An 18,625-nucleotide genomic window follows, 5' to 3' on the forward strand; every position below is an offset into this window, starting at 1 on the left:
GAAAATCCCAAAGGAAAGCCAAAGCAAACTACCTTGAAGGTTCCTTTTGGATTATAACAATGTACCAATAAAGAAATGAAAAAGAAAACAATGTAACATGTTTCACTTATTCATCTGGGTTTTTACTGCTTTTATTATTTTATTACATGAATACACTTTTAATTTTGTATTTATGTGTGTATATTTACTAGTAGCAAGTCAATTGTGGTTCATTTGGAAGATAGGCTACACAATTTGCAATTATTTATGGGATCGCCTCATTTTATTTTACTAATGGAGATAAGAGGGTAAAACTGCAAGTCCCATAAGACCTTGCGCCGCTCATTGGTGTGTGTGCTCTGCATGCAGTGGAGAGAAATGTCGAGTGTTTGGAGGCGGAGAGTCAGTCGGCTCACTGTGGAGCTGTGTTGGGCAGCAGGAGGAGCCGACAGCCAGAGAAAAGACCGATTCAAAGAAAGATATGAACGTCGCTCAAATGCAGACATTTGGGCTTTAAATTGCACCGGAGGAAACGGTCGAATGGTTTATCTGAAGCGTTTGGCTTTTAACGTGGACAGAAAGGGTGTTGACTACGGACACAGCAACCCCCCCCCCAAAAAAAAGGAATCGGCAAGAGGTGAGAGGGAAACCGTTTGGGGCTGTGAGAGATATTTCAAACTGTAGCGAAAACAGTGAAACGCTCCACAATGTGCTATATTGAAGTTTAAGGAACAGTTGTTGTAGTCTGCAGAATTACGACAGGCAACATGTAAGGTTTCTTTTTTTTGGGGGGGGGTCTCCTTAAAGCATGCAACTGTTAGCTAGTCTGGACGGTTTAAAAAAAAAACACAAATTAAGCCCCCATAGGTGTAAATTGTGTCCCATTTGAAATGGGTGAGGTTCGTGTGGCCATACAAAAGACTTGTGCTGCCTTTTCAGTCACTGGAGTGGATTTATGGCGTTTGCTCTGATTGATTATTTGTCGGCTTTCGCCTCAAAACTCCACTGACCCTGGGTATATTTCATATTTATTTGGAAACGTTCAGCTTTGTGTTGGAGGCAGGGAGCGCCGTAGGTGGAAATGTATCGCAGCCCGTGTAAAACCTTGTTATTTGGCAGCGTTACAAAGTACCAGCAAGACTGTGTGTGTGTGTGTGTGTGTGTGTGTGTGTGTGTGTGTGTGTGTGTGTGTGTGTGTGTGTTCTTGGCTGGAGAGGCTAGGGTTAATATTTGCATTTGCTCCAGTGTACAGAGGCAGTAGTAGACCGTGATGAAGAGCTAAATAAAAACCGATGGTTAAAATGCCTTTAGCCAAAAAGCATCAGAAATCAAATCACGAGAAGCTTAAATTTGATGTCCTCTCCCATTTTTAAAAGATCCCTCCATCATCCAGGCTGAATTAAGATTTCTGTCATCTTCAAAAAGCGATTAAACCCTGGTTTTAGGTGGGTTACCTTCCACTTCCACCCATGTAAATGACCCCTGTATACGCAGGAAAGGGGGTCCTCTCGTTTGGACTCCCCCTCCCCTACAGTTCAGAACGGATGTGGACTGTTTGGGATTTAAAGCCACATAGGAAGGAAGGGGGGGGGGGAATCAGTAGATAGACTAGAGAAACTGGACGAACCCCTGCCAAGAATAGTTGCAGGGCAGGCTGTGATGTGGATTGTGGAGGATGAAAGCACCGAAAACCAACTTACCCACCTTTTGTGGCATGCAAGAATAGAGTTAACCCTTCTTTGTAGGTTGTAAAATATCTATAACACTAATGTGCATCATACTGTAACATGTAGTGGCAAACTGTTGCGGCTTATATGGTGTTGCTCATAGGTTTTTATAGCCAATAAATGCTCCGCTTTATGTTTGTATTGGTGATTGTTTATGCCCTCCATCCTTCACTTGAGTAGGATGGTTAATTGGGCATAATTATATAATATAATGTTGTACTTGAATTGTGTCCTAATTTAGCCTTTATTTCTGTGTCTGTTTCCAGGGAACGAGCCAGGCTTAGTGTGTTATTGGAGAAATTGACTCTGCACTGGCAGTCTCTTCCATGTTAATGTAATGGAAACACGCTTTGGTCACCCCCGGTAGCATCTGAAATGCATCAGCGGAAATATATCAGCAACTCCCATGGCTAATTGTATCAAGCGGCGGTGGCTTGAGTTTGCCAGTGGATGCACTCAAGAGCCGGGTGCCCTGCCATGCCCAGCGCCATGCTAAAGCAACACACTCATAATAACAAGGAGCACTCAGTTCAACCAGTGGGAAAGCTGTGGAAAAAGTTGGTGGAAAATCTATGGTTTGAGTGTCAATTTTGATTTCTTTTTTATTTTGACCTAGATATTCTGTAACTCAGCATAGCTTCTCTGCTTTTTCCTGCCATCTGCAGCAGCTCTGCTTCATTGCATTCACTTTGGCCTCTTAACATCAACACCAAGGACGGCTAGACTTGAGCCTGCTTTCTGGGAGGCACATTTTCAGCTGGCAAAATGGATGTTCGAATTTACTGCCGACCTTTGCTGGAGTTGAAAATGTGAGGGTCAGAATGAAGGGACCCCTATGAAGAGGAGGAATAGGTGGAACAGCAGCACTAGATCAAAATGGCCCAAACCGGTTTGCTGCAGGGGAAGCGCTTTTACTGCCGGGAGTGGGTCTTCCATAAGATCCAGCATTGCCTCCAGGAGAAAACCAACAGCCTCAGTGTAGTGACCAGCACTCCCAGTAAGCAGCCCCTGCTGACGCCCGGCGGGGGTGCGTCCAACCCCGGCACCCTGTCAGCAGAATCCACAAAGTCAGGTAGCTCCTGGGGAGTTTTGCTGGTAGGTGGCCCGGGAAGCGGGAAAACCGCACTGTGCACCGAGCTGTTATGGCCCACGTCGGCCCAGGGAACACACCGGGGGATGCAACAGCAGACCCTGGCCTTCCACTTCTGCCGGGCGGACGACTCGGACACGCTGTGCATCGGCGGGTTCATCCGAGGTCTGGTGGCTCAGATCTGCCGCAGCGGGCTGGTGCCGGGGTATGAGGAGAAGGTGCGCGACCCAGCTGTGCAAAGCAATTTGCAGCCTGGAGAGTGTGAGAGGAACCCCACAGAGGCTTTCAAGAGGTAAGGACGAGCACACACACAAGCAAACAAATACAGCCCTCTTTCTTTATTTAGTTTCATCTTACTACTTACTATCCACTACAGCGAAACAATTTCACCGATTAGCACACATTAGGAGGAGGAACTAATACATGAAGTTATGGCTGAGGAGTAGTTGATCGATGGAGAATTGATTGACAACAATTTTGGCAATCCATTGTTTGAGGCAGTTAATAAGCAAAACTGCCAAACAGTTGCTTCCCAAATATAAGCCTTTGCTGCTTTTCTCAGTTTTTATATCAGTATTGACTAAATATCTTTGAGTTTTGGACTGTTGATTGGGCCAAACAAGCATTTGCAGATACTACCTCGGGCAATGTTTACTTTTTTTCTAAATGATGAAATTGAAAAGAATTATTAACTGGTGAATTTTGTGTGAAACAAAAGATTGTCACAGCCCTGCCTGAAGTCACCTGCAGTATAATTTGTTAGGAATAAATGTTATTGGCTGGTCACGACATCTGCTTGCTGTAGAGACATTATTTGTAACATTTGAATAAAGAACATTCAAATTTGATCCTACAATTCTTCTGGTGGTTCCCAACGGGGTAAGCTTCGCTTCAGAACTCGAACCTCCTATGGCGCCATTTTGATGCCACAAAACGATCACCTCCCGTTAGCATTCTATTGACTGCCATTCATTTTGACGTCACTTTGACAGCGAATAATTTTACATCCGAAGCGTTTAAAGACTATTCTATTCTATTTGTCCATTGTTTATTTCTAAAGAAACACGACAATGTATAAAAGGCTCCATTACCTTGTACCTCACGTTATGGCTCCGTAGCAGACGGTTTTGTAAAAATAGGCTAACGATTGTGTCATGACCACGCGACTTACTGTCGCATAGTAGAGGAATTACCATGCAGTACAGGAGAAGCTCGCAGGCAGTTTCGACTTACATGAGCTGTTTAGGTTTAATTACTAATGTTAAATAGCATGTTGGTAAGCAATAATTAGCTTGTGCCCATGTTATCTCCTTACATATACCTACGCTCTCCGTCTCTGTAAGATTGGGAATGATTGAGATTTCTCTTGGCACAGCTACCAGAAGACTTCCAACTTTCAGACACGTTGCTCACGTCACATTTACGTCGTCTCTCTCAGTTGGAGGCTGCGCAGTAACGCTCAGCGCTCACCGGAAAAGTGCTTCTAATATCCTTCACTGGTCTCCGTCCAGAGCAAGACCATTAAGAATGTTGGTCCATTCTTATATATTGTCTATGGTGGTTCCAGGTAATGTTTGAAATCTAGGAATTTGGTTGGCCAGAAATGTAAAATGCAAAGCCAACTCCTCCCCCTCCCTTCCCTCTCCACCTCCTAACCCTGATGTATCCCCCCCCCCGCACTTTTTTTTTGACTGCTCACACTCATCGCATAGCTCCGCCTTAGCAGCCTCTCCACTTATTTGATGTCATGGCTTTGTTGGTTTTCCCCCCTGGTGTGGCATACTGGGTGGGACTGTCCCTGCTTGGCTTGTGATTCAAGAAAGGTCAGATATTTTTAAGTTGCAGTAGAGCTCAGGTGGCTGGAGACTCTTGAGGAAGGAGATCTGAATTGCGACTGACTCACAGACTGACAGACCCGAGTGACTGCACTGCAGAAAGATAAAGTGCACATGTGAAACTGAAGTACAGTAGGCTTGTGGATTTCCAGTGCCCTGCCTGGACATGTAACACGATCAAGATGGACTGTTATTGTAGACGGAGGCTTTGAAAGGAGCTGCACGTGAGCATGTGTGTATGTGGGTTCTTTGCATGACTTGTCTACACAGTATAGGCCAGGCAGGCTATGCAACACAGGCTGGAATGCAGCACTGAACACACACCACTCACGCTTCTTGTCTGGCCATCTGGTGATGCTTATTGCACCATCTCAACATCACACAAAGGGGGTAAAAGTAGGTCAAACGTTCAGCAAGGTAAATTATTTTTTAAAAGTCATCAGAGTCAACCGCAACCTTTTTTTTCCTTTTTTTTTCTTTCTTTGTTTTTCTCCTTTTTAAAAAACAAAAAAATTGTTTCCTAGGAAGTGAGCGCTCCTCTTGTCATCTGCTTGTAATCATGCGTCCTCTACCGATGACTCTGACTTGAGTTTGACCCGGTTTGATTAAAATGCAGGTTATCGTAGGGACATTTGTAAACAGAGACCGAGCCCAGCTGGGAGGTTATTTCTCACTTCAGCTCTGCTCTGTTTCACGCTGGATGTCGAGGGCCTTTTGCAGACAGACACATTTGTTCATCCTCGTCTCGTGAAGCAAGTATTCCATAGCGCTGGAAACCTCAGGACCTAGATCTGTGGACAACAAAGACACCATGCTTATGACCACAGCCTGTTTTTGTTTGTGAGCCAAATAAGCACTTTGGTGAATGCCTTATCTCCATCTCAGGTGTAAAAGCGTTCCAGGCATTGTACACAAATAATCTCAACGGCTCCCCTGCTGTTCTAGATGCTATCTGGTTTCAGGAAGCCAAGATTGTCGACTGTATCTGGAGGTGACGTTAAAAGAAGGAAAGAGAGAGAAAGGAAAAGAAAGAAAGCAAGCGCAAGGCATGGAATGGTGTAAAACTTTATTCTTCCAACATTATGACCACTAATTTACACCGGGGATAAAAACTCCCAGAGGGTTGCATACCTCGTGTTCATTGAACACATTTTGGCCTGTACTTTTACTCAATAAAAGTTATACAATTTTCATTTAGTTAAGGGCCTTGTTTAACACAGATTTGTGGGGAGCTTTTGACACCCCCATTCCCCTTCCAGCTGTGATTTTAAATGTTAGTTTGTGAGTGAATGCAAAAGGCCCTGTCAAATTCTTTAGCCCAGTCGAAGACAACCAAGTCTGTTTGTTGGTAGTAATCACCAATCGAATGTTAATACGTTGAAAGTGGTTCAGACGCGGGTTTACGTCCACTCGGTGCAACTTGATCATTACTTTTCCCATCCGTGGATCTGCAACCACGGTCGAGCAGACATTTTAAAATTGAGTGTTGCAACTTTCGGATGCATTTTTATTTCACTTATCAAGCAAAGTAATGTGATGCATTAGCAGGGCAGATGCCTCCCAGCAAAGGTCACGAGCCACAGTTCTCCAGATAAAAGCCAGTTTCACCTTTCAGTTTGCCTTTCTTCTGCTTCAAGTCCACCGGTACAAGCTAATGGCTTGTTCAGACAATAAACTTGATACTGGCGGTGCATTGAATACACTGTACTGTAATATCTGAAAGGTTTGACACTTGTAGTGTCCCATCAGAGCCAACGCACATTCCTCTGTTTAATTAGTCTCTGTCTTACTTTTATCAAAGGCCACTGCCATGTTTTGACTGGCGTCCTCCAGTTTGAAAGGATTTGTGAGTTTTAAACAATCAGTCAGCCTCCTGCCATCCAACATGCCTCACTTTCTCCCTTCTGGACAAAAGAGCTGGCTTCAAATAGGTGGATTTAACCCAGCCATGTGGGCCAAACTAAAGGCAACAGGTTTTTCTTTTTTGCTGATTGGACAAAGCTGCCTTTTTAGTTTAGGTGTGACCTTATGTGGATCTGTTGTTGAACCGTTTTCCACTGAACATGAGTTAGGTTTGAATTGAAGTCGGACAAGTTTTTATTTCTTTATAAAAGGGCACAGACTTCAGAAATGATGAATGACTGAGGCTTACATTTGGGAACAAGATTTAAAGTTCCTTGGCAGTGTTTTATTCCCACAGCGTGTCCATGGAAGAAATTGATGCTGTAGTTCAGATATTTTTCTACAGGACGGTTAAAAATGTTGCTTTTCTGGCAGCTACATCAAACATTTGCCTGTAGCTTTGTTCCAAATAACTGTTGATAATTCAGATAAGTAGTGACGTTATTCAAAACAGAAGCATGATAGAGCTAGTCTGGTAGCCTCCGGCGAACAAGAATATTGTTTGGCTTTTTCAAGTTGTTATTTAACAAGACGGCATGACATTACTGGCTTACAGCAAGCTTTTATTTAGTACATTTTGACAGGTTATATTTCCATCCACTTATCAGGTCTTGGAAATGTAGAAATATTGTGAGGCCAGAGATGTAAATAAATGCTTGCAGTGATGTCTTGACATCATTTGATGTTACCGTTATCTAAATGAAATGAAAAACCCTCAAAATTGGTGGTAATCGGTGCATCCCTACTCAAATTAATGTGAGATCAGTAGAAAACGTTAATTTCAACAATGTCTCCATTGGCTGTTTTTTGTCAGATTTTTGAACACAGTTTAAATTGGGGAATATTTCAGTTTCAAGTAAAACCAACAAAGACATTTTTATTGAGTTTGCGAGGGAGCGTGGTGTTTTTTTCTTCTTCCTTTTTGTGGTGACTTTTTGACTGTTGCACATTGGGCGGCCCTGCTTATTGGGGTTAAGGGATGCTAAATGACAGCGGCCTTGTGCCTTTCATGTGGTGCATGGCTGTGGAAAACTCGCTGCAGATTAGGCCCACATTTTAGAAAGGAAAAAAGGGCTCCCAGTGTGACGCATCAGCTCCAGTCGAGCAGATGAGGAGAAACAGCAGTACTGGTGTGGCTGCAACGATGACTCAGCAATCTGAGGTCAGCCCCTGTCTCCACACCACCGGTGGATGGTGTGTGTGTTTATGTGAGGGTTTTGTGTTTGTTTGTGGATGTGCCTACATGCTTGTGTGGGCATACAATGAACTGTAACTTGATTTTGTAACTTACCTTGTTGAATAATAATTTAGTCAATATGAAATATAAGAACATAGTAAAAGAAATCTTCATCATATGTTCCTAAAACCCAAATATTAGTCTTTAAATTGCTTATCTGGTCTGACCAATAGTCCTAAACCGGACATTATTCAAATGATAATGGCAGATAAAAGCAGCAAGTCGGCAATCTTTTATGAAACTAAGTGAATGTTTTTGCTTTGATAAATTAAATTAAACTAGTCTAATATTATGATAATAAAATATCCATTAATAAAATGCAGCAATTAAAACTAAAGCTTTGGGGGGAAAAAACATTCAGGTTTTATTTATGAAGAGTTTTAACACTTTCAAACCCAACTAATCTGCTTCAAAGGGATTGTGTGGTTAGATCAAATTTAATTGACAGTGGTTTTGCACCATAAGTAAACAAGCCCTCAACTGCCATCACATTTTGATTCATTCATTCAAATACTGCTTAACTCTGATTGGTGGGTGTAAATATGTGACATTTTTACCTTATTCCAATTGAATTGGGTATTTTGGATCCCAACGCTCATAGTAAGAAGCTGATTGAGAAAATATGTTTTTAGGGCTTTTAATCAAATATTTTATGATGATAGACAATTTGTTTCAGCACTGTGTTATTAGTATTATATCACACCTGTGCCAGACAGCGCACACTCCTGCCTTGTGTCACCAGAAGTCTGCTGAATTGTGCTAAAATCCTGTCTTGGCTGGCACTGGACACCTTGCAGGTTTACCTGTGTGTTGAAATCCGTTTGAGCTGTGTGTGTTCATGTGTTGAGGCTTTTGCGCACAAAGACAGTTGTGTGAGTAGAGCAGAGAGTGGTTCGGAGACTAAACTGTGGCAGGAGCGTCGGTGGGGAGAAGAGGGAGGGGGTTGAAAAGGATGAAATTTCAGATTCCTTTGACAGTATTGGATAGCTGGCCAGGAATGCACACCTCGTCTGGGTTAGGAAGAGCTTGGGGGTTTGGAATAGTTATCCAAGGTATGTGTGCTGGCTAGAAACCAAGTGTGCAGTGTGTTTACACTTTTGCAAATCATTAATAGGCTGCATTAAAGGGGTTAAGAAGTTTGACTGGTGATTAAAGAGGCCTGCTTTCAAAGTGCCCATATTATGAAACAAACACTTTTTCTGGAATTTGGGATGTTATTTTGTGTCTCTGGTGCTTCCACACACATACAAACTTGGAAAAAAACAAACATCCATGCTGTTTTGAGTGAGATAAGGGTTTCTGAATGTCTTCTGCCTTCAGTCTCTGGGTGACGAGACTGAGGTGAAAAAATCTGCAGGGCTTTCTACGTCACTAGCCGAAACAAGGTGGCTAAACGTAGCATGCTAGCTCGTTCTCAGTGGCAAAACACTGCTACAACACACACTAGTTCACCATAATCTATACTATAACAACTACTTACATGTCCCTGTTCTGCAGTTATTCCACGCAAAGTTGGAAGTGCGCTCTTGTTTAGAAGAAGTCTCCCGGCTAATCCTGCCTTGTACTGACCGAAGTTGGAGAAACAAACGGCTAGATGTGATCCTTATCTAGCTACTGCGCATGTGCGTTTCCCAACAAAGATGGTAAAGAAGTGAGATGACTCACTCTGTAGCTAAAACAGAGACCTGGACACACAGGGTGAAAAGAGGAGCTGCAGCAATGTGCAGTACAACAAAAATATGGTGTTTTTTGAAAATTAAACCATGTAAACTTATTCTGGTACAACCTCTAAATACAATTATGAACCTGAAAATGAGCATAATATGGGCACTTTAACATATTTTATTAAAATTTGGCCTATATGACTATTTCGATTTCAAAAAACAACCTATTAACAGGGTAGATACATTGAAATGAAATGGTAAGTCAAGAGAAAATCATAGTTTTTAACAGCAACACTCTGGTGTGATGTAATTGAAGGGTGAGGAATGGGTTAGATTTCACACACTCCCAAATGCAGCCCTCACCCTCACAATAACAATGTGAATACTGTGTGGGACCTGTCCCATGACAGGGTATTTAGAATCAAAAACATCATAAGACTTTGTCTAAAAGATCACCAGACCAGATAGCAGCTTCATTTTCAATTTAAAGGACATTAGTATGGGTCGATTATGGGGAACCACCATGGGCTTCTTTTAAAAAGGAACCGTTGTTTTTGTGCAAGTCACCCAGATTTGGCTCTCACGCGCACCTCACTTCCCCCCCCCGACCAAGCAGTCTCCAGGACATTGTTTCTCAGACAGCTTGAGGCATTTGTCTGCTTGGGATCCAGCACAAAATTGATTGTGCAAATCCATTAAGCTAAGATCAGATTCTCGCATTGTCCAGCATGTTTAAAGAACAGCAGAAACAAGCACTTTTAAAAAAAATTAAAAAAAAATAAAAAAAATACTTACAGGACCATTCAAATGTGATTGGACGTTCTTTTTTATTCTTTATTTTTTTTTGCTGATGTGTCGTGTCCGTAGCCTATGTGAAGTTATCTGCTGTTGACAGCTTGTGGAAAACACCTGATTTGACATCACTGACTGAGGTGTAGCCTGAAGTGGAACATGCTGGAGAGTTTCAGCTTTTAGTGGGGGCTGAGTGTATTTAGATATTTTCCTGAGGACATCAATGTCTGTACACATGTTTGATAGCAATCCATCCAGTAAATGTTGAGATGTCTACGTCTGGACCAAAGTGGTGGACTGAGCAAATGACAGAAGAGAAAAAATACCCACTGAGAAATTCATCAAAATTGGAGCTTCACGAATTCCAAACTGCAACTGTCTCTAACCTGAGATATGAAATGTGGGCAGAGTAGCTTCATGTGGGGGAGATGTTACTAAATTGTGCATTTAATTACAAAAAACTGTCGGCATGGTTTTAAGCTATTTTGTGTTCGACACGATGCAGTTGTTCAAGCATAATATGGATTGTTTTTTGTAAACGTTGCCCAATCCTCTACTCAGTTGTTGTGAACAAATTATTATAATTGGCATTTCTGTATTTCTTAACAATAGCTAATTTACTGCTGCATGGTTGACATCATCAGAGGGTTATCTGTCTAATGAAAAGCTCTCAGCACAAATGAATGTAAATATGTCTTTCCGCAGCTTACATAACTGCATTCTGCTCCTGTGCAGTCACTGTGTATCAAACCCTAGATTTATAAAAAGCTTTGAAAAACGAGCTTTATTCGACGCATAGCCATTTTGCAAAAACTGTAATGAAGCCTTAGATTTGGAGTTTACGTCCAATCAGATAAAACTGGAGTGCGATGATAACAGATTGAGGAGGAAACAAGAGCATATGGCTGAGGTAACAAGGAGAATATAGTTAAAGTGTCTCAGCCTGGCTGTTGAGAACATTTGCTCTCAGCACCACTCGCATCAGTCTTATTGTCCGCATCACTGTGATCACTTTGAACAAGATGATTGCAGTAGCGTTGTGCATAATGTAAGGATTACTGCAAGATCTGCAAGATTGTTGTCTTTCACTTTGGGTGAGCATGAGTCAGCTGTTGTCGTTCAACTCTGTGGCACTAAGCTCTCTTGACTTTGCAAAGACGCTGAGCGGGCTTCCTTTAAGTTGAAATGAAGAGATAGGGGTTATTCTAATAAAAAGACATCTCTGGTTTTCTACTGAACGTGGTGGAACGCTTTGTCAGTATCTGTGTGGTGGTCTGTCTGAAGCTGAGAGCTTGACTCACCAGTCGGCCCAACTTCCATTAATAGAGCAGCGTCAAGGCCAGACATGATTCGTGTATTTCACTCTCTGTTTTCTCGTGTGTGTGTGTGGCGTTTGAGTGTGTGTGTGTGTGTGTGTGTTTGTGGCGTTTGAGTATGTGTGTGTGTGTGCGTGGCGTTTGTGTGTGGCATGGATTTCAGGCTCTGCACCCGCTCTATAAAATGAGCTGTGTACATTTGTAAGGCGTTGGCTCTGTGCCCAGTGCTGCCCTGTCGGCCCAGACATCTTCACTAAACGTCACACTGAAAGCTTCACTTTGCACATTGTGGTGGGAGCGACAGCCGCTGCAGTTGCGAACACAACACGACAGATGGTGAGAGCATTAGATGCATTTCACATCCCCCCTTCTTCCCCTTTTTCTCTTAAATAGCAATTGGCGTCAACTTGGGCGAATGTTGAGAACTCGAGCAAGAACCAAAATTGGTTGTTAGTTGTTACAGATGTCCAAGACCACGGTGTGTGGCTGAATCACTTTTAATTTTCTGGCTCAGGTTTGCTGCAGGTTTGTCTGGCAAACTAAATCAGCTTTTCCTGAGCTTATTCTCTCTCCATCTCCAGTATCCCGTGGAGTTTTCTTTGTCTGCAGTCCTTGTCCTTTGACTCTTTGACAGCCTGAAAGTAGCTGAATTGTCTGAAAAGAATGTCTCTTTGTTTTGCCCACTTGCTGTCACTGTGGATTTGATTGTCTCAGTAGGCAACCTGGCCTCAGACACAGCCATTCACACACACTCACACACAGTCACCCCTGGGGATGGACATTCCTTTTGGCAGGGCTCCCAGATGGCTCTGCAGGTTCTCTGTGGCCTGCAGCCATCAGAAGGAGTGATTGACTGTGTTTCCTGAAAGGCTGAGCAACATGACGACGGCACGTGAAGGTTGGAGACACTTTGCACTGATTTCTTTCCCGCTGAGGGTTCAAACTGCTTGGAAAAAAAGTTTTGAATAGGAGCTGAAGTTTGTGGGAGCTTTGCAAAAACAGGTTTAACTGTCCAGTGTCCACCTGAGGGGAAGCTACATTTTAAAGGATTTCATCTAGTGCTGAAATGAACAGTCGAGCTGATTGACAAAACAAATCAACATTTGAATTCTAGCTTCTGAGATGTATAAACTGGTTTCTTTTCTCAGTAGAAGTGGATAATCTTAGGGGTTTGGACTGTTTTGCGGGACACACAAGCTGATTAAAGACTTTGCCTTGGCCTATGGGAATTTGTGAGAAGAATTGTTGGCATGATATGTGAGGCATTAGTCAGGGTAAAGTGTGATTTCAGAAGTGTATACTTGAATATTAGGCTTAAAATATATGGACCTTTTCCTTTATATGGACTTTCACAACATGTTATTTACTCTGCCATATTGTACATTGTTGTCTGAGGTCAAAGACATTGCAACTATTTCACAGCATTCAATTTTTATCAGACTGGTTTGATATTACACAACTTCGTTTTGGGTAATTTTGTAATGTAATATCAGGCATTGGCACTTGCACGTCTCTATAGTAACTAGGGCTGGGCGATATGGACCAAAAGTCATATCCCGATATATTTTGGCTGAATATCGATATACGATATATATCCCAATATTTTTTCCGCAAAGTGAGAGCAAATGTTCAGTCAAAGTCAAAGCCAAATATGACATGTCACATGTAGTTTCATAGAAACCGGCTATTTCAGTGAACAGTTGCAAAATCAAATGAATAAATAATAAACAGGTTTCTTCACCTGGTTCAATGCTCAGCTGTTCAAATAACATTAAAATGTGAACATAAATACTGTATAACAACAGGAGTACCTTTTTTGAAATCAAAGCTCTATAAGGTTTGTTTTAGTTTTTTCCAACGTTTTAAATTGTTAAATTTTTTTTCTACACATTTTCAGCGCTTATTTTTACATCCCATATTTTCTAATATAGGGCTGGGCGATATAGAGAAAATCAGATATCATGATATTCTTGACCAAATACCTCAATATCGATATTGCGGCGATATATTTAGAGTTGACAGTTGGTGCTCTCGCAAAATATCTTCACACTTAGATTTTAGATAAATAATCATTAATAATAGAACAGATAGAACAGTCTGGTAATTTCAGAAAAGTACATCACTTCACTGTAATGCAGCCTTTAAAAGCAGGAAAAGACACTTATGTCATATCACGATATTACGATATCCAAAATCTAAGACGATATCTAGTTTCATATCGCGATATAGATATAATATCAATATATCGCCCAGCCCTAATAGTAACCAAGGTGAAGTCATTGTACAAATGGCCTCTTCTGTATGGCCTAGTACTTTGGACTGAAAGCACACAGACTTTCACCCCAGCCATTCCTGCTCCCATGTGCTTAAGGATAATGAGCTATGGGTAAAATGTAAGCCTAAAATGGTAGATGCGTAAAAAGGAATGGCTTTGGAGCCACAGGCTTAGTGACAGGCTGTTGAGCATCCAGAGGAAGTCTCATTAAAACAGTATTTTAGTGTTTTATGACAAAGCTTACAACCAATGTCAGTTCCATTAAGTAAGAGTGGTAGTTGAAGAGTCCCATCATCTGTAAGGTGACCGATTTTTATCTGCGCAACAGCTACCCGTGAAAAAGCCTCAGATGCCCTGAAGCCATCTCTCTACTCTTGAGTTTTCATTTCGATTAATTGATTTGCTCAGCCCCTGTTTAAATGTTTAATTAACCTAGACCCAGATTAAAATGTCACTAATATGAAATCCTCTGATCCCTTATCACGGCCAGTTGAGCTGGAAGTAATTTTATGAGTCTTGGGAAATGACTTTTTTCCCCAAAAAACTGACGTCTTATGGCTGGCTTCAAACTGTTGGTGGCAGTCACAGTGGAACAGAGGTCTTGTCAGCACAAACTCCACTCCAGAGAACAAAAATTGCATTTGTCAGGCTATCCAGCTTCAGTGAGCGTTAATGTGTGAAGGTACACATAAGCACTGGAGCAAGTAGATTCCATGTCTGGCTTGCAGTTTGGCGTTGATAAAAGGTTAATGTAGCATTTAAATAGTTTGATTCGTTTGTGCTCAGCTGAGGATTGATGTGATGCGTGCTACAAAGTGCAATACATCATCTTTTGCTTTGTTACTGGATGCCACAGGGCTGGTTTTAATGGGTCCTCTTATTCAAACCTCAATAATTATGTTGCAGGGAGATTTGTCGAGGTTTGACTCGGACAAAAGGCTAGTTGTCATGATAGTTGCTGAGCACATCTCTCAAGGCTGAACATTTAGCTACCAGGCAAAGTTTTTCTTTTTGTCGAATAAAAAAAAATCCACTGAATTATAAATGACTGTGTCTCCTGTGGATGTTTCTGTGAGCACAAATCATCCACAGTGGGCCTGTTAATAGATGCAATTTGGGTTGGATGGAGACATATTTCAACGCATGCACTCTTTACCAATTGAGACAGATGAACTGAGAATGTTATGCCTCAGTAAAATCACTCTCCTGCTCTCCGTTGTAGTGGCAGTGTTGAAATAAGATAGCAAAATAATTACGGAATAACACTGATTCTAAAAGAGTGACTGAAATGGGATTGAATTTTAAAATGTATTAAAACAACGTTGCACTAATCAGCTACAAGAAACCAGACCTTTTCATGTTTTCTTTATTTATACATTTGTACAACATATTGTTCTCAACATGTAAAATAAGTTCAAGAAAACGTACATTTGAAATAAAAAAATAACTCATCATTTCCAAAAAGTAAATGACAGTAGGACTAGGATCAGTTGATATTGACATCATCTTTGCAAACAAATTTATTAAATGTGCCATGGAATATTATTAATATTAATAATATTCACACTATTTTACAGAAATTATTTTTCCTTTTTAAAGTTCCGTTCTTTCTCTTGTCCTCTTTGTCTCACCTCTCTCTAATACAATTCATCTTTTTGTGTTGCCGTTTATGTACGTTATTGTACAGCTTGTGGGAAAAATAACTTACAGTGCTATATAATCTATTCAACCTATTCAAAAACACCAAAAACATGTACCATAGAGCTCATTTTGACACAGTAAGCCCCCTAATTTCCACCAAGCACGTCTGCGCTGCGTTCCGGGCACGTGGCGTGCCCCGCAAGCAATCGCGGCCATTCAAGTCAATGTTTGATATTCCACCAGCTGCCCCACGACCCTAGCCTGACAAGCCAGACCCACATCCAGATGTTGGGTCTGGGAACTCACCCTTGACAGGGCTCAATCCAAGGGGCGGGATAAACGGTTGTCTTTCAAATTCTCTCTGCACGCAATAGGATAGCGCTACAACCAGGCAGAGCAACGAAGAAGGTAGCGGAACTAGTTGATGGATTCAACTTTAGCCTTATCCGGTCGGGAAAACTCTGAACACATCTTCCTTTTTTAAGAATGATTTTAGTGCTGTTCTTTTCTCAAAGAAAAGCTTAACTCCAAGTCTTCCAGAAGACCCCTTGTTCCCAGCTGCAGCAGCAGCAGCCATAAGCCCGCCCACCGACTCTATACATGTTATTGGCCTGACTAGAGTTTGGTTTTTCCAGCTCGCAAGTCAACGGAGAGTGCCTAGACCCCCCTGGCTGCATATTTAATTTGCTGCGGGCCGTTCAGGCAGCCAAGCAGGCAGTGAATCAGCGAGACTGTCCAGTCAATTTACCAAACCCCCCAAATATCGTTTATATCTCCTTTACAACACCACGGACAGTGAGATTCATCTTGGAGGTGGAAAAACATAATATGACATCACAGATCTTTTTTTTTTTTTTTTTTATCAGGACAACACCAGAAAAGAGAAGGCATGAATGAAGTGAAAAGTAGACACGCGATTGTTCTGTAAAATACTTGTACAGTCAGTATAATCTGCGAGTCGGGCAGCAAGACGCTCCGCTTCTGAGACGCGCCCGGCGTGTATGGCGCGTGGCGGAGGACGGAACAAAACAGCGGCGCAGCCGGAACACAGTACAGACATGCCCAGTGGAGAATCGCAGTAACCCTGACAGATAGTGCTTTTCCCCGTGAATCTCCTAAGTGGCAGCAAGTAGTTGAAAAAAGGTGACTTGAGTGTGGGGGGCCCAATCATCCTGATGTCATACCATATTTTGCAGGTTGTGGGGGAGCATAAGGATGATTCATTCCTATGCCATCCATAAAACACATACTGTAATTGCAATAGCAAAGTTGACATGCACAACACATGTACAGCTAACTGCAACAAGTTTAAGGTTTCTTATTTTGTTTTTTTTTACTGGTAAACTAGCAAACCTATCTGTTTTCACCAAATTACTCATAACCCCTAACCCTAAGCGTAAAAGGCTTTATTAAATCTTACCTTACTTGTTGTAATTTAAGCTGAAGCCTGGTGTTTGCTGGCATCGTTGAGAGTGAAAATGAGATTCCAGCATCAGACATGCTAATTGCGAACAGTGGCCTTGCATCAAATGCAAATGCAACCACATTACAATAGTTATTTACAAAATAAGACAACCTCTTCTCCTTTTTTTATTTGTGAATCCTCCACAAGAAAGAAAATGATTTGCCTAAAATTATACTGTACTTTGAATGCAGACTTCAGACAAGTGCTGTCTATCACAAGTTTGTTGAACAGAAACTAAAATGTTATTGTTTATTTATGAGTCAGACACAATCAAAAAGGTGAAAACCTATTCCCTCTCTTTGTTTCTCTCCTCCTTCTTTCCTCAGATGTGTCCTATTGCCTCTCCTGAGTGTTAAGCCTCCTCAGCAGTCTCTCTTCCTGCTTGTGGACTCCATCGATGAAGGCTGTCAACTAGGTGAGGGGGAGCAGAGGTCCCCCCCCGGCTCCCCCAGGACCATCGCCGAGCTCCTGGCCAGTCATCACGAGTTCCTGCCTCCATGGCTGCTACTCATCTGCTCCGCACGACGACAGAATAAGGCCATTACTAAACTCTTCACAGGTAAACAGTCCAGATTTTTCTCTTGAACACATTATACTATATAATAAGGTCATTATTCTGTAAGTGATATTCAAATAAGTGGTTTAGGATGTCATATGGCAGCAATAAATCACTGTCAAAATAATTGTGATACTATTAATCACAACCCAATTGAGCTCATGTAAATAGATGTATGCTACGTGCTTGTTTCTGCTTGACGGCAGCTATTTTTCTGTGTAAATGTGATACATTTCTCCCGAAAATGCGGTTACCAACAGAGCCCGCGGCGTCGTTCCTTTTCTGTCCTGGCTGTTTGACTAGCGCAGATGCAAAAAGCTTTCTAACATGACAACATGCCTAAAGAGATTAGGGTCACCATTGCAGACCTCTGTAGGAGTTGCAGCGCTTCCTTGATGTCCTGTGACACTGTGCCGTACCAGCTGCTATTATCTCCTTGTCAGGCCAGCAGCCTTCTCTGTGGTGATGAGCTGGCATAACATTAATCAAGGACCTGACTGTGTGGGAGAAAGTCTCCTCCGCAGACTCGCACTGCGGTGTGTACCCTCACTACCTTTTGGGGAGCGGTCATTTCTATGCTGCTCCCCACTCAGGAGATGCACGAAGTCAGGTTCAAAGCTAAGAGAGCTAAATTTTTTATTTTCAATCTTTTACTGCCTAAATGGTGTAGTACAAATGTCCCAATAAATAATAATAATACATAATATGCCATTTGGCACATTCTAATGCTCTTTTGTGTATGACATCAGGCATTGTGAGAATCTAGCATGGAGACAAAAGCAGGTTTTGAATGTTGTCTTGATGATACTTTTTTTCTTCTCTGTGGCTCTGCTAATGTTGTGTGTGTGTGATCATGTGTGTTGTGTAGAGCAGCACAATAGGCTGCCAATCAGGAACCTGTATGATACAGGTATTGTCTTGTTTGATTTGTCTCTTGTCAGGGTGTGTATTGTCGTGACATTTTAAGATGATGTAAGGATAAAATGTTCAAAAACTTGGCAATAAAATAATTTCATCTTAAAACGTTACTGGACTAAGCGACTGGAGGAAACCTGCTGAAATTCAGCAGCACCAGTTTGACCACCAAGTTGGACCAGCATTTAGTGGTGAATTTGATCATGATGTTTTGCAGGTGTGCTAAAAGTC

The 18,625-nt window shown here is 41.9% G+C and overlaps 1 protein-coding gene across 3 annotated transcripts in view; it reads left to right on the plus strand.

Annotated features, from left to right (window-relative positions):
- Positions 1 to 357: 357 nt before the first annotated feature.
- The window catches only part of ankrd50 (ankyrin repeat domain 50), a 41,307-nt gene continuing 23,039 nt past the window's right edge, over positions 358 to 18,625 (plus strand). The window contains exons 1-4 of one of the 3 annotated variants that reach the window (XM_028589071.1): positions 358 to 616; positions 1,973 to 2,263; positions 2,372 to 3,088; positions 17,250 to 17,482. In XM_028589071.1, coding sequence (XP_028444872.1) covers positions 2,583 to 3,088; positions 17,250 to 17,482 — 739 coding nt within the window. In that variant the 5' untranslated portion in view covers positions 358 to 616; positions 1,973 to 2,263; positions 2,372 to 2,582. Of the gene's footprint in view, positions 617 to 947; positions 995 to 1,972; positions 3,089 to 17,249; positions 17,483 to 18,625 lie in introns of those variants that run through there. The other 2 variants (XM_028589069.1, XM_028589070.1) reach the window with 2 other exon arrangements.

The sequence above is a fragment of the Perca flavescens genome, chromosome 10 (genome assembly GCF_004354835.1).
Source record: "Perca flavescens isolate YP-PL-M2 chromosome 10, PFLA_1.0, whole genome shotgun sequence".
In the NCBI taxonomy this organism is placed as follows: Eukaryota; Metazoa; Chordata; class Actinopteri; order Perciformes; family Percidae; genus Perca; species Perca flavescens.